General features: G+C 36.4%; 2 protein-coding genes across 3 annotated transcripts; both read left to right on the plus strand.

The window, feature by feature from the left end:
* The first annotated feature begins 283 nt into the window (after positions 1–283).
* On the plus strand, positions 284–8,443 carry LOC122843178 (toll-like receptor 13). Of its 2 annotated transcripts, XM_044137760.1 has the most exons (4): positions 284–333; positions 2,040–4,559; positions 5,217–5,334; positions 5,809–8,443. In XM_044137760.1, exons 2-4 carry the CDS (start codon positions 2,075–2,077, stop codon positions 6,032–6,034), a joined length of 2,829 nt encoding a protein of 942 aa, XP_043993695.1. In that variant the 5' UTR covers positions 284–333; positions 2,040–2,074; the 3' UTR covers positions 6,035–8,443. The 2 variants fall into 2 exon arrangements, with proteins under 2 accessions (XP_043993695.1, XP_043993694.1); XM_044137759.1 differs by lacking the exon at positions 284–333 and having other exon boundaries at positions 891–4,559.
* An 875-nt stretch (positions 8,444–9,318) lies between these two features.
* LOC122843180 (toll-like receptor 13) lies at positions 9,319–13,371 on the plus strand. Its single transcript, XM_044137765.1, has 3 exons — positions 9,319–11,897; positions 12,612–12,729; positions 12,996–13,371. The coding sequence occupies exons 1-3, from the start codon at positions 9,464–9,466 to the stop codon at positions 13,234–13,236; spliced, it is 2,793 nt and encodes a 930-aa protein (XP_043993700.1). The 5' UTR covers positions 9,319–9,463; the 3' UTR covers positions 13,237–13,371.
* Positions 13,372–14,340: the final 969 nt, after the last annotated feature.

Raw genomic sequence — 14,340 nt, forward strand, 5'->3', positions numbered from 1 at the left:
CATTTTAAACATCTGTAGTTTGACCTCTAATAATGTACAGCATGATAAATCCCCAGATAATATAATTTTTAAAGAAATTGCATTATTTGTAAAATTATCTATATTTAATTCTTAATGACAAATCATTTAAATTAATTATAACATGGCTTGATGCTATTTGGACACCTTCAGTGTTTAAAGCATTTTAGTGAAGCCAAAATGTATCACACGCCTTGTGTTGTTTCTTTTTTTGTAATTTAAGGAAGTCTCAAGTGAGATACTTGAACACCCCTTTCAGTCCTCATTTCTCTATTTTAGGTCTAGAGATTGAACATGAAGATCTGAGGACAACCAGTGAGTATCAATTACATTTATTAATCTCTGACCAACTGACAAATATGAAAAAACTTTAATTAAATTTCAATTTTCTCACAAAACTAAAACATTTATCTTTTAATGAAATTCAAGTTTGCCATTTAGATATGTGTAGGATCATTGCATCATTATGTACTCTGAACAATGAAAGATATTTATTTTTAGTAAGAAAGCTCTTTGACAATGAGATCATCAGATATTTATTTTGGATACATTTGTCATAAAATGTTTAAACATGCCTATTAAAGTCCTAAAATTGCCCATAAAATGTGTTTAACTTTTTTTTTTTAACCTTTGGGCTTTGCTAACTTCTGTAAATGACTATACTATACAAGCTTCAGAATGACATTTTAAAAAACAGGAAAAGATATTCATATTTATAAATTTAAAGTAAAATAAAATTTCTCTAGGTTAATTCCAGTCTTTCACATCTGTCCTGTCTTTTTATCATTTAACTGTTTATTAGTATTTTTCACATTTGTTTACATACACAATGTACATGAACACTTTACATTCAACATCCAAATATTTCTCTATTTGACCTTTGTCCCGTCTAGTTTGTCTAGCTATTTATTTTGTCACTGTCTTTGGTCTTGAATGTTGTCCATTTCTTCCATTTTTCTTCCATTTGTGTTTGCCGAAGTCTCAAACAATGTGTCAGTTTTTCCATAATGTAGATTTCTTCTGTTATTCCAGTCCATTGTTCTTGACAAGGGGGGTCTGCCTCTCCCCATTTCCTCATAATAGCTTTCTTGCTAGCTATTAACATTATCTTAATCAGAAACCTGTCTTTTACTTTGATATTGTTAAATTTGCAAAGATATAGAACCACACTACTCATAGGAAATCATATCCCAGAATCTTCCTCACAGTTTCATGCACATTTTTCCAAAATTGAATTTTAAAATCGTTCCAGAATATGAGAATGATCGGCGTTCATTGATCCACAATTCCTCCAACACCCCATGTTTGTGTGATGAAAAATCGTATTAGATTTTTCCATGAGAACTTCCTCCATATCCGTGAATTGGTGGATGTCTGATGTGTTTTCCACATTTCCAGCCAATCTTCATCAGAAATTGTCATGTTAAGCTCTGATTCCCACTTTTATATACTTAGTTGAACGTTTATTTATCATCAGTTTTTGATAGAGTAGAGATTATTTTAATTTTTGTTCCACTGACTGAATTTATCACAATTTTAATCACCCCATTCACTTCCACAGAGGGATCCCACCTGATTTCTGTCTTATAATAGTCTCTCAATTGTGGGTACCTATAAAATTCTTGTTTATCTAAATTATACTTCTCTTTCATTTTTTGAAAAGAAGGAAGCAGACTGTAGTGCAGGGCATTATGGGTAAAAACAACCAAAAGAAACATGTTAGAGGGAGAAATGACTGTTGGTCTTTTACCAAAGATAAGATATAAATCCTACAACCGTTAAAATATGACGCTGTTCCGTTTTTGTTCACATTTTGTAAAAGAGGAAGTTGTGTTCAGTGTCTACTACAGAGGTCTGCATGTTGTTTTCTACAGTGTCTTGTGCTGCAGCGCCACCACAGGCAAGGAGGGGAACAGATCTTTCAAATACTTTGGTTCATTTTACTCAGTACACTGTGAAAGAGAACCACACCAGCTGAAAATGTTATTAATGAAAAATGTTTTGCTAATTGTGCTCCACAGATGATCTCCGTAACAAACTCATCAACTGAACAAGCATGGCTTTGCTTTCAAATTTCATCCTGAGACTTTTCTGTCTCCTTCTTCATTTTAATCCCTGTCTGACTTATTCACTGAAAAACTGTTCAATACTTTTTGAGGACAACCCGTCCGCTGGTGTTTCTGTGGACTGTGCGAACAGGGACCTTGTTTCCATCCCTGACGACATTCCCGAAGACGCTGTTTCTATTGAGCTCAGGGGCAACAACATTCAGACAATTAAAGATGATTTCCGTGGCATGTCTAGGCTGAGATATCTGGGACTGAGAAAAAGTGGCATCACTTCTGTGGATGATGGATGCTTCAATGATTTGGTTTCATTGGAAACACTTATGATGAGAAACAACTACCTCTTCACCCTGACCGCAAACATGTTCCAGGGTCTGTCTAATCTCACCACACTTGATTTAAGCCATAGTGGTATTTGTTTCATTCATGGCTCTGCCTTTAGGTTCCTTACAAGCTTAAAAGTTTTGAACTTGGATTATAATACGTTAAAAAACACTGCCGACATTCAGCCCATCTTTCAGCTACCACAGATACAGACGCTCAGCCTTAGATGTAACGAACTGTCGTCCTTTGAGAGCAAAAACTTCCTGCTGAACAAATCCTCAAGTTTACAGCAGCTGTTTATTTCTGGTGGCTCCCTGAGGAAGTTCAGCATCACCACCCCTATCTTCCCTTACCTTCAGGTGGTAGAACTTTCAACATGTCCAAAAGTAACCAAACTAAAATGGGACATATCTGACAAAACGTTACTAGAGAACATAACGCAGTTTAATGTTGAGGAAAACACACTTTCCTGTAAAGGAGTGAAAAACGTCCTGCAGAATCTCATCTCATTGAGACATTTTAAAGTAAATATGGTGGTCAGTTGGATAAAGAGAGGACTGTTATCTACTGTCTGCAAAATTCAATCACTGAGGAGGCTGGATTTGTTCTACAACAATATGAACAACAAGACTTTGAAACTTGCACCTTGCTCTCAGCTCACAGAGCTTTACCTCCAGGAAAGTAAATTAGATGAACTGACGAATGGCTCAATACAATCAATGAAGATGCTGCAGGTCCTAAATATGAGTGACAACAAGCTCACTAGAGTTTCAGACGACATCAGGAGCCTCGCCTTCCTTAAGATATTGCACTTGGATAACAATTTTATCTCAAAGTTGGACTGTGAGGATTTTGAGAACACAACCCGTCTCGTGGAGCTTAATCTGAACACAAACCAGATTTCAAGTCTGGAGAGATGCGTTTTAGAGCATCTTACTGAGCTAAAGCATTTAGATCTGGGTTACAATAACCTGAGAGCATTTGGAGACACATTTAAAGTCGCTCTGCATAAGCTTGAGTTCTTGGACATGAGTGAAAACGATATAAATATATTATCTTCAAATACTTTTGAGGGTTTACAGTCCCTAAGACATTTAAAGATGGCAAGTGATAATATAATGTTGATGGAAAATAAAACATTTCCTGAATTGAGGAATCTGGTGGACCTAAATGTCTCATTTTCAAATGGGTATAAACCTGAACTTCAAGGATTGCAGCGTTTGGAAAATCTTATCGTTTACTTTGGAAAAGGCTTTACTTTTAAAAATCCTTATCAAAACAAACTTGGTGGCTTAAGTGATTTAAAACTACTAAAATCTCTCACAGTGATCGGCTGCACAGACCTCACCTTTAGTCTTAAGATCCTAAAGGAAATGCTTCAAGCTATGGGACATCTGGAAGCTTTCGAAGCTGTGGATGTGTTTGAGAAAGCTCCAGATGTAGATACATTTCAGTTCAACCCCCATCTCAGCAGCCTGACATTAACAAACAGTGACATGTCCGATCTGAAACCTGAACTGTTTAAACCAATCCCAAACCTGCAGAGACTCGATCTTACCAACTCGATGCTGAGATCCATGGACTTTTTGGTGCAAGCCAACCTTTCTGCACTCAAATATCTGAAACTGACAGACAATAAAATTATTACGATCAATGAGGCTGTTTGGGAAGTTCTCCCGTCTCTAACATACTTAGACCTGAGCTACAACTTGTTCACCTGTGAATGCTCAAATGCAGGTTTCATCCAGTGGTTGAAGACCAACAAGCAGACACAAGTAGTAGACGCTCATCAATATAAATGTTCCTTTCCTGTCAGCAAAGAAGGAACCTTGCTACTAGATTTTCATACACAGTCCTGCTTTAACGACGCCAGCTTTCTCTGCTTCATTTCCACCACTTGTTTAATCGTTCTAACTCTCCTCACATCCTTGGTTTACCACCTCCTAAGGCAGCATCTAGTCTATGCATTCTACCTCTTCCTGGCCTTTCTCTATGATAGCAAAAGGAAGAAGAAGAACGATGGTCATCAGTTTGATGCCTTTGTGTCCTATAACGTCCGTGATGAGGGCTGGGTTTACAGAGAGATGCTTCCAGTGTTGGAGGGACAGCAGGGCTGGAGACTCTGTCTGCACCACAGAGACTTCCAACCAGGTAAAATCAGCTCTTCTTCAGTTTGTGTTACCAAACCCCCGAGACGTCATGCAGAAGATTTGAACCTGGAGCATGTTAAATAATCTGACAAAAATCTGTGCTAACTACTGAAATACAAAGCTTTGACAGAGCAACCAATCAGAGCCAGGAGGAGGGTCTCAGTGCTGTCAATCACTCTTGTGTATGCATAAAATAAGTAACATAAAATAAGTTCAGACAAGATAATACTTTATTGATCCTCAAAAGGGGGAAATTTGTTTGCCCCAGCATAGCATACAACAATAAAACATTTAAATAATAATAAAAATATATAGATAGTAGATATAGATAGTATTGTATTCACAAGCTAATATGCTGTCAGAAAATTTTGTATGTGTACATTCTATGTAAAGAGCTCTTTTTAAAGCCCATTGTACTCCACTGTACGAAAACAAAAAACATTTATTATCTGTCTCATATACTGTCACCACACAATGACAGTTTTAACAAATAAGTAAATTTTCATTTAAAAAATGCTTTAAATAAAACTGATATTTTTCTTACAGTCGCTTGAAAACATACTGAAAACATTTTAAATGAATATTTAAACAAACAGCCCTTTTTCAGGTGAGTGTCTCTTCAAAGGACAGCTGGTTTACTGCAGTTTCGTGTCCACAGGTAAACCCATCATAGAGAACATCACTGATGCCATTTACGGCAGCAGGAAAACCATCTGTGTGATCAGCCGCAGCTACCTGCAGAGCGAGTGGTGCTCAAACGAGTTTCAAATGGCCAGGTGAGGATACGTCTTTAGATATTATTCAGACAGGTAGAGAAAAAAAATAAGCATTGCATTTAGGGCCACGTTTCTGAAATGGTTGCCATGTTATGACTACTGAGCAAAGTTTTTGTTTACAGAAAGAACGAGGCAGGTATGATTAGATGAACAGGCAAGAAGACGTAATGTGATAACACTTCAACTGAGAATAATTTAATCTCTGCTGTTTTCTCAGGTGATCTTTGTCTGATAATTAAATTTATCTGATGATCTGAAACGTGTGACGAAAAGCAAAAGGACAAACTACGTTTTCACAACTGCTAATAGCTCTCAATTAATAGTAACAATTTGGTAAAATATGGCACTTTAAAATATCTGTAGCATGTATTTTGCATGCAGGTCTTACATTATAAGAAAGCATAAAAGGTGAATCAAGTGCCCCGTTGAGTGAATAACTTAACCGTCTTCAGTTTTCCTTTTGTCTGGTTGCAGCTTTCGCCTGTTTGATGAGAAGAAGGATGTTCTGATTCTGCTGTTTCTGGAGGAGATTCCTGCTCACCACCTGTCTCCATTTTACCTGATGAAGAAGCTGGTGAAGAAACGCACCTACCTGAGCTGGCCTCTGGCTGCACGACATCCGGGAGTTTTCTGGCAGAACGTCCAGAGAGCTCTGCAGGCAGGGGGCGCTGTCGCTGATCCGGTACAGGCAGGACACTGAAAAAAGCAGCAAAATGGAAGTTTATTGTGAAAGTTTCCAGCATAAAATCAAGACAGATGAGAAGAGGAAAGTCACTTTGTATGAAAAATCCACAAGTTAAAATTAATATTCAAGTAAAAAAGCTTTCTGATTTAATCTAAACCCCAAGCCAGAAATGGCAAAAGTTTTACTTAAAGTCTACTTTGTCTTTCTGATAAAGAATCTTCAGACTAGCATTAATTTAACACAGAATACTTAGTTTAATGTCACTGCACACTCGTAAAATATTCAATTTGTAGTTATTCAAAATTATTTTCATCCGGATCTATCAGTTAATTATAAGAATCACTTTTCTTTATCACAATACCTTTTAGTTAAGATCTTTGTCAGTATGTTAATGTTTTACTTATGTTGAGATTCAGGACTTGTGTTTTTCAATAAAGGTAATTTTGATTGTGTAAGGTAGAAATAAAGATGGACAGATTATTGTCTGCCTCTAGATAAACAGCCTTTTGTACATTTAAATAAATGATTTGGGTCATGGATATTTATGAAGTAATTCACATAAACCACAGCCTTCTGTAAAAAGTATTTTTTATTAAACAAAATTCATTTTGAAAGGAATGCTGTTAAATTTAAATATCGTTATAATGCATAGAAAATATTATTTTGTCATTTCTTACTTGTTCCTGAAGGTTCAACAGCGCCCTCTAGTGTCTGGTTTATTTATTGCAATGTAAATATGTGAACAGTTCGTTCCTCATTTTCAGAAAAATTAGAGAATGTGAAAAATTTCTACTGTCTGCCTGTTACTTTCATTTTAAAGACCACAATCAGACATTTTAATTGTTTTACAGCTTTTTTTATATATTATCTAATGTGGGATTTCAAAATAGGGAGGTTTGTCCCCAAAACGTTGTAAGACAACAAATCACCCATTTTCAAAGCTCCAGGTGTCTCCTTTAGGGTAAAGTTTATTTTAGACTAAGATGTGTAAATATGTGCATTTCATCTTTATTTTTTATACAAACCCGATAGGTAGGAAGTTTGAATTTTTACCTCATTCATGTGAAGAGGAACAAATACAATAAACAGAAAACCGCAGAGAACAACGAAGTTCACATAATTTGCATTTTAATGTTTTAAATTCAAAACACTTTTCTGACAGTCCTGACAGATTTTTAAGAGAAATCCTGATCGTTGAGAAAAGAAGATAAAATTAACTCTGTTACACAACAATATGTGTTTTATTTACAGTGTAAGGAGATAAACATTTTCCAAACTTTAGAAATTTAAAGTCATGGCAGACTGTTACAACTAATAAAAGGTTTGTTTATTTATTTAGCTAATTTGGGGTTAAACTTCAAAATATTTAAACTTATGGAGAAGCGGTATGAGGTACTATCACCTGCAGGTAGGAGCTAGCATCACTCAAACCAGACATTTTCAAATTTTTTCTTGGAAAATGCAGTGAATTGACAGTAATCCATCAGTGTGGAAAAAAATGTGAGTATCTGTGGATTTGTGTAAATTTTCATGGCTGTGGAATCACAAAAACTGCAGGATTTGGCAGTAAGAAGATAAAAACTTCTCTAATATTAAGGGCCACATAAGATGCTGTAGTGGGCCAGATTTGGTCCCGGGCCTCGAGTTTGACATCCAGGATGGGTACTGAACAGAATCTGGGTTCATTCTTTAAACAGATGTGTTAATCTGTTTAAACATTAACACATTTTTTTGTTGTTGTTTTTAATTTTCTTGTACAAGCATTTTGAATTGTCTTTGGCTGAAAGGTGCTGTATAAATAAAGTTGCCTTAATATCAACACAAATTGTGTCAAAAAGCACATTAATGTGTAAACGTAACAACACATTTCCTTTGCTAATATTTCAAGACTTATTGTGTTAAAAATTATTTAACACTATAACTGTTTCTTACAATCATTATTAAGTAATTTTAATACATTAGTTGTGTTAAACTATTAGCACCATAAATGTGTCGAATTTAACACAAGCTGTGGTAATTTAGTTGAAAACATTTAACCAAATAAAACATTTGTTGTGTTATTCTGATGTCATAAAGTTGATGTAAAGCATCTTTTACAAATTTTTTAACAGATAATGAATAATTTTTTTCTTTGTGTCAAAATATTGGTGAAACTCCATCTGAAGCTCCAACATGTTGCTTCTCCTTCTAATATGAAGAAATAAATGACAGCCAAATGCTGACAGAAGAGAAAAAACAATGAATAATCCTCTTTAATCTTCAAAGTGGTTCCTGATTTTACCAGTCAGATGAACGCATTGATCACAGCTCTTCCCTCACTGTGGTTCCAGATACACCGCAGTGCTTTGTTTGGGTTTTTTGGTTGGTGTTAAATAAAGGGAAGTAGTTTTAACCAAATGTGATGGTCATTGTCAATTTCAGGTATAAAACAGGGAACTTATCCAAGATCAACCTGACATGAAAGACGAACATCGGGTCATAAACTGTGAGTATCGGAGCCATTTATGCATCTTTTATTTAATATAGCATTCACTTTTTGAATGAACGCATTAATTTTAGTAGAACTCTTCATCAGATATTTGATTCACCTGCATGAAAGTGATGAGAAAACTCTGCCAAAGAGTTTAGTATAAAATCTCACTTATTCTGATTTAATTTTAAAAATCAGAATAAGTAATTATGTTGATAGTATGTATAAATAAAAGAATGACTGGTGTGCATTTATTATTTTATCAACAGATTTAAATATTTATCAACCTTTAAACTTAAACTTTGAATTTTTAGTCAGTGAAAAGAAGCCGGACATGATCAATGAAATCGATCATTTTGATGGAACTGAAGCCATTTATCTCATTTTTTAAGTGACTGATGTTTTTATATGCAGAGTATTAATTAAAAAAAATAAATAATGAGAATAAAGCCATAATATTTTGAGAATCAAGTTCCAGTATTACAACTTTATTTGAATAAAGTGGCTTCATTACACAAATAAAGACATAATATTATGAGAATAAAGTTGTACAAGAATAAAGTTGAAATAACGAGAATAAAGACATAGTATTACAAAAATGAAGTTGCAGTAACACAAGAATAAAGTCATAATAATATGGGAATATCATCATAATATTTTGAGAATTAAATCATAATATTACCACTATAAAATGAGAATGTTTTGACTTTATTCTTGTAATAATATCAATTTATTCTCGTAATATAAATTTTTTACTTTTTTTTTCTCAGCGTGGCTCTATACTCTATTCAAGTCACTACTTCTGTTAATTCTAATAATTTCCTATTATTGCAAATGAAAACATGATCACATTTTGCAGACATGTTTTGTTTCTTATTGCAGGCCTGAAGAACAAGCACCTGTACTTCCCAAGCATGGCCACTAGGGGACACCAGTAATTATTTTTCATTTTGGAACTGTTTTATCTTCTTCACATGAGTCCATCACTGGCTTACTCACTGAAAAACTGCACCATACTTTATCAGGAGAATCGCTCTGCTGACGTTTTTCTGGATTGCGCAAACAGGAACCTCGAGACGATCCCTGATGATTTTCCTAAAAAAGCTGCTTCAGTTCAACTTAACAACAACAGGCTGAAGAAAATTACCAGAAAGGATTTTTCTAAAATGTCACAGCTGAAAATCCTCCATCTAGGATTCAATCAAATTGACAGTGTGGATGATCGGTCTTTCGGTGATTTGTTTTTACTTAAAACACTTTCCATGGAACATAACAACCTCAACCACCTGACCAGAGACATGTTTCATGGCCTGTCCAACCTCACACTCCTCAACCTCAGCAGCAATTTCATTCAGTTCATTCATTACTCTGCTTTTCGCCACATGTACCGTTTACAAACTTTAGATTTAGGCAACAACGATCTCCAACAAATTGTTGAGATTCAGCCTGTTTTAAGTCTACCACAGATCCAGACCCTCAGATTAAGATGCAACCAGTTTTCTTCGTTCGAGACCAGAGAGCTTTCTCTCAACTTCTCCAGTCTGAAAGAGATTTACATTTCTGGTCGAAACCTGGAAAGATTCAGCATCACAACTCCAATCTTCCCTTTCCTCCAAATGATAAGTCTATCTGGATGTAAAGGAGATTCAACCCTTAAATGGGACGTAACAGACAAAATGTTACTGAAACGTGTGGTGAAGCTGTACATTGCAGAACCGGTGTTGTCATTTATAGAAACTAAAAAAGTCCTGAAGAGTCTCTACTCAGTGAGCCATCTCAGATTACGACATTTAGATGAGTGGATTAGGAAAGGATTATTGTCTACTGTCTGCAAACTACCAGCTCTAAAAACACTGGATTTGTTTAACCGTCTGACCAATTTCACTCTTAAATTTCAGCCTTGCTCTGGGCTTACTCAGCTTGACCTGAGAGAAAGTTGTATTAATAAACTACCAAAAGGCTCACTCCAATCATTACAACAGCTGCAGTTCTTGAATCTGAGCACCAACCGGCTCACCAATGTACCGTTTGACGTAAGACACCTGTCTTCTCTTGAGATCTTGCTTGTTGGTAACAATCTAATTTCAGACCTGAACTGTGAGGATTTTCTGAACACGACCCATCTGATAGAGCTTCACCTGAATAATAATCGCATTACCAAACTGAAGCGATGCGTCTTGCAGAGTCTCACTAATCTGAAGGTTTTAGGTTTGAGTAACAATCTGATCTTGACAGTTGGAGACGCCTTTAAAAAGACTCTGTTCAAGCTGGAGGTCTTAGATATAAGCCATAACTCTATCATATCTCTAGAATCAGGTGATTTTCAAGGTTTACAGCAACTAAAATATTTGAATGTGACAAGAAACTCAATTGGAAGAGTGAATCCTGAAGTGTTTCGGGAATTAATCAACTTGGAATTTCTTACAGTATGTCTCCCATATGACTATGAACCTAATTTCAGGGGACTACAACTTTTAGAGCATATCACATTATATTTGTACAATGATGGCATTTTAAAAACTCCTCATTCAAACATTAATGAAAGCTTTTTTACCTTAAAAGCTATGAAAACGCTCAATATGATCTCCAAAGACTATCACTATGGCTTTCCACTTGATATGTCAATTGAGCTCCTACAGTCTATGAAGCAATTGGAAAATTTCCGCGCTGTGAATATTTACATAAACGCCCCACCTGCGGAAACATTTAATTTTAATCCTCAGCTCAAAAGTCTGACACTCGCAGAAACAGATTTGTCTAACTTGAATCCTGGTATGTTTCTACCAATCCCAAACCTGCAGACTCTTAATCTCACAAAATGCAAAATCAAGTCTTTGGATTTCTTGACGCAGGCCAATCTTTCTGCACTCAGATATCTGAAACTCTCCGACAACGGGATCAGTTTGATCAAAGAATCAGTCTTCCAGTCTCTCCCGTCTTTAACGTATTTGGACCTGAACAACAACCCGTTCACCTGTGAATGCTTAAATGCAGATTTTATCGCATGGGTTAAGAACAACAAGGAAACACAAGTTATAAATGCTCATCAGTTTGTTTGTTCCTTCCCGGTGCACAAGCAGGGAACCTTGTTGCTAGACTTTGATATCCAGTCCTGTTGGGACGAAGACAACTTTTTCTTCTTCGTTTTCAGCTCTAGTTTGGTTGTTCTCACTCTTATCACATCCTTCGTCTACCACTTCCTGAAGTGGCATCTCATCTACATGTTCCACCTCTTCCTGGCGTTTCTCTATGACAGCAGGAAAGGGAAGAAGGCAGACTCCCATCAGTTTGACGCCTTTGTGTCCTATAACTCCCAAGATGAGGATTGGGTTTACCGCAAAATGCTTCCTGTGCTGGAGGAAGAGCAAGGATGGAGACTCTGTCTGGATCACAGAGACTTCCAACCAGGTAAAGTATGGATTTTACTCTGTTGCTCTTTGTGTCTGTCTATATTTCAACATATTTTACTCAAGTTAAGATAAAAAGTTGCCATTCAAGAAATTATTCAAGTTAGAGTTAAAATTGGGAAAAAATCTACTCAGATACTGAGTAACTGATCAAATTATCAATAATTTTAAATTTCTGGATTTTCTACCCACTGAATGAAAAACAAACATTTTTTAACCTTATATTCAACAGACACAGACACAAACCTGCAGTTTTTGTTAAAGTTTCTTAATTTTTTTATTAAAAGAAACTACTTTGCCTGATTTGGTTATTTTTTTGCTCACTATATGAATTATTGTCAGTTTGGTCTTTAAAATATCAAAATTTCTACATAACTTTATAATTTTGTCCAACTGATGGCGTAATTCTTAAATACTAAATGACTGATAATTTGATCAGTTACTCAGTACTTCAGTAGACAATTTACCAAATACTGTTTTACTCTTACCTCAGTAATTTCTTGGAAGGCTACTTTTTACTTTTACTTGAGTAAAAATATGTTGAAGAAGTGCTACTCCTACTTGAGTACAACTTTTGGGTACTCTGCCCACCTCTGCTCATAGTTTAATTGTAACTGTAATATTAAAGCAAAAACATTTGCTGCTCTTTTAATGTCATTACCTGGTGAAGTTTCTTAAAGACACTGCTGATGCACCACATATGTTGTATCCACAGGTAAACCGATCATAGAGAACATCACTGATGCCATCTACGGCAGCAGGAAAACCATCTGTGTGATCAGCCGCAGCTACCTGCAGAGCGAGTGGTGCTCCAGAGAGATCCAAATGGCCAGGTATCTCTATTTAATGAGAAAATAAGAATATGGATGTTTCATAAAACAATTTAAACCTTTCCAACTACCAATTACAGAACCAGGACCTCCCAGTGGTACTAATGATAAAACACACAAAACCTTATTTGACCTCACTGATTAAAAAAATGAGAACATTAGTTCAAGTTTTACATTTCTTGTTATGACAGACAACAAGCGAGGATTTTTTGAGTTGAACACAAATTTTTTGCGTAGATCTAATTCATATTTCTTCTGACTCCTTGCAGTTTCCGCCTGTTTGACGAGAAGAAAGACGTGCTGATTCTGTTGTTTTTGGAGGACATCCCTCCTCAACATCTCTCTCCTTACCACCGCATGAGAAAGCTGCTGAAGAAATGCACCTACTTAAGGTGGTCTAAGGCTGAAAAACATGCAGGAGTTTTCTGGCAAAACGTCCGGAAAGCTCTGCAGACAAAGAACGATCCACCTGAAAACTCAGGTCTCCTAACTGGACCAACACAATGCTGAGAGAAGTGAAATCCCATTGAGAAGCATCCACTAAAGATTTATGAACAGGAAAATCTTAAAACAGTATAGTTACTGTATTGACCCTCCATGATGGACGTCGGAAGTGAGGGCTGGGAGAATTGAACAGAGCGACTGAAATTGTTTTTCAAAGTTGTTTTTGCCAGTTTATTGGGGCCTGCCCATAGCAATGCATAAGGAGAGCAGTGACTGACTTGCGAAGCAAGTCAGTCACTGCCTCCATGCATTGCATGGCAGGCACCTATTGTTCTACACCCAATAGAATGTCTCTTTAAGTATTATTATTTATTATTCTTCCGTCACCCGGAATGCGGCTCGTACCGCTGCGAGCCCACCCACAAAAGTGGTATCAAAACGTGCGGCTCGATCCCGGGAGGTGTGCTATTACTTCTGGTGGTATTTGGTGTTACCTTGGCGACTTAAAAAGAAAAAAACGACCCCAAAATCACTAACGAGCTCACCAGGTGAAATCTCGTCGTCAAGGGGACGAAGCAACCTCTAAATCTTAAAAATACCCTATTTTTGAGGATTTTCTGTGTCGTCATAACTTCATGTAGAAACGCCATTCAAACTTCATTTTGTAGATACGTCCGTGATCTCTTTTAAAGTGAAGACAGCACGTCAATATGTATTATGGTTTGTCCACAACTTCTTTCTAAGCGACCCAAAGTTTTTGATTTTGGAAAATCAGAGTGTGAAGGCCGCTCCTCTAGAGTGAGAGTCAGAGCGACATTTTGACCCCAAATCATTTTTAACTCGCCCTCACGCTCACAAATATTGCATGATTGGTATGAAACTTGGTCATGACATTGATACTGCCTGCTCCGGTCAAATGTTTTCAAAAATTATCTAGCGCTTACAGTTTTCTCTCCAGGTGCTTCAGAGCAAAGTCATGCGCCAGGGTAGCAGACAGATCTCACTGATTCACTTCCATGTATTTCTGAAAAATTACAGACCTTGGCACACACTTTTTTATCTCATCGCTGTTAATACTGTGAGTGAGGTAGAGATATGAATGGCGGGACTATGTGAGACGACAAATAGCCCTCTCATATGCTTCAAAGCGGTTTTCGAATATGTATTACG

The sequence above is a fragment of the Gambusia affinis genome, linkage group LG14 (genome assembly GCF_019740435.1).
Source record: "Gambusia affinis linkage group LG14, SWU_Gaff_1.0, whole genome shotgun sequence".
Taxonomy (NCBI): Eukaryota; Metazoa; Chordata; class Actinopteri; order Cyprinodontiformes; family Poeciliidae; genus Gambusia; species Gambusia affinis.

What these genes read in the sequence shown, in the direction of transcription:
- LOC122843180 (XM_044137765.1), top strand. Translation starts at nt 9,464, where the DNA reads ATGAGTCCATCACTGGCTTACTCACTGAAAAACTGCACCATACTTTAT. An exon ending in TCACAGAGACTTCCAACCAG is followed by an intron (nt 11,898 to 12,611) that starts GTAAAGTATGGA and finishes TTGTATCCACAG; the next exon opens with GTAAACCGATCATAGAGAAC. An exon ending in AGAGAGATCCAAATGGCCAG is followed by an intron (nt 12,730 to 12,995) that starts GTATCTCTATTT and finishes GACTCCTTGCAG; the next exon opens with TTTCCGCCTGTTTGACGAGA.
- LOC122843178 (XM_044137760.1), top strand. Translation starts at nt 2,075, where the DNA reads ATGGCTTTGCTTTCAAATTTCATCCTGAGACTTTTCTGTCTCCTTCTT. An exon ending in CCACAGAGACTTCCAACCAG is followed by an intron (nt 4,560 to 5,216) that starts GTAAAATCAGCT and finishes TCGTGTCCACAG; the next exon opens with GTAAACCCATCATAGAGAAC. An exon ending in AACGAGTTTCAAATGGCCAG is followed by an intron (nt 5,335 to 5,808) that starts GTGAGGATACGT and finishes GTCTGGTTGCAG; the next exon opens with CTTTCGCCTGTTTGATGAGA.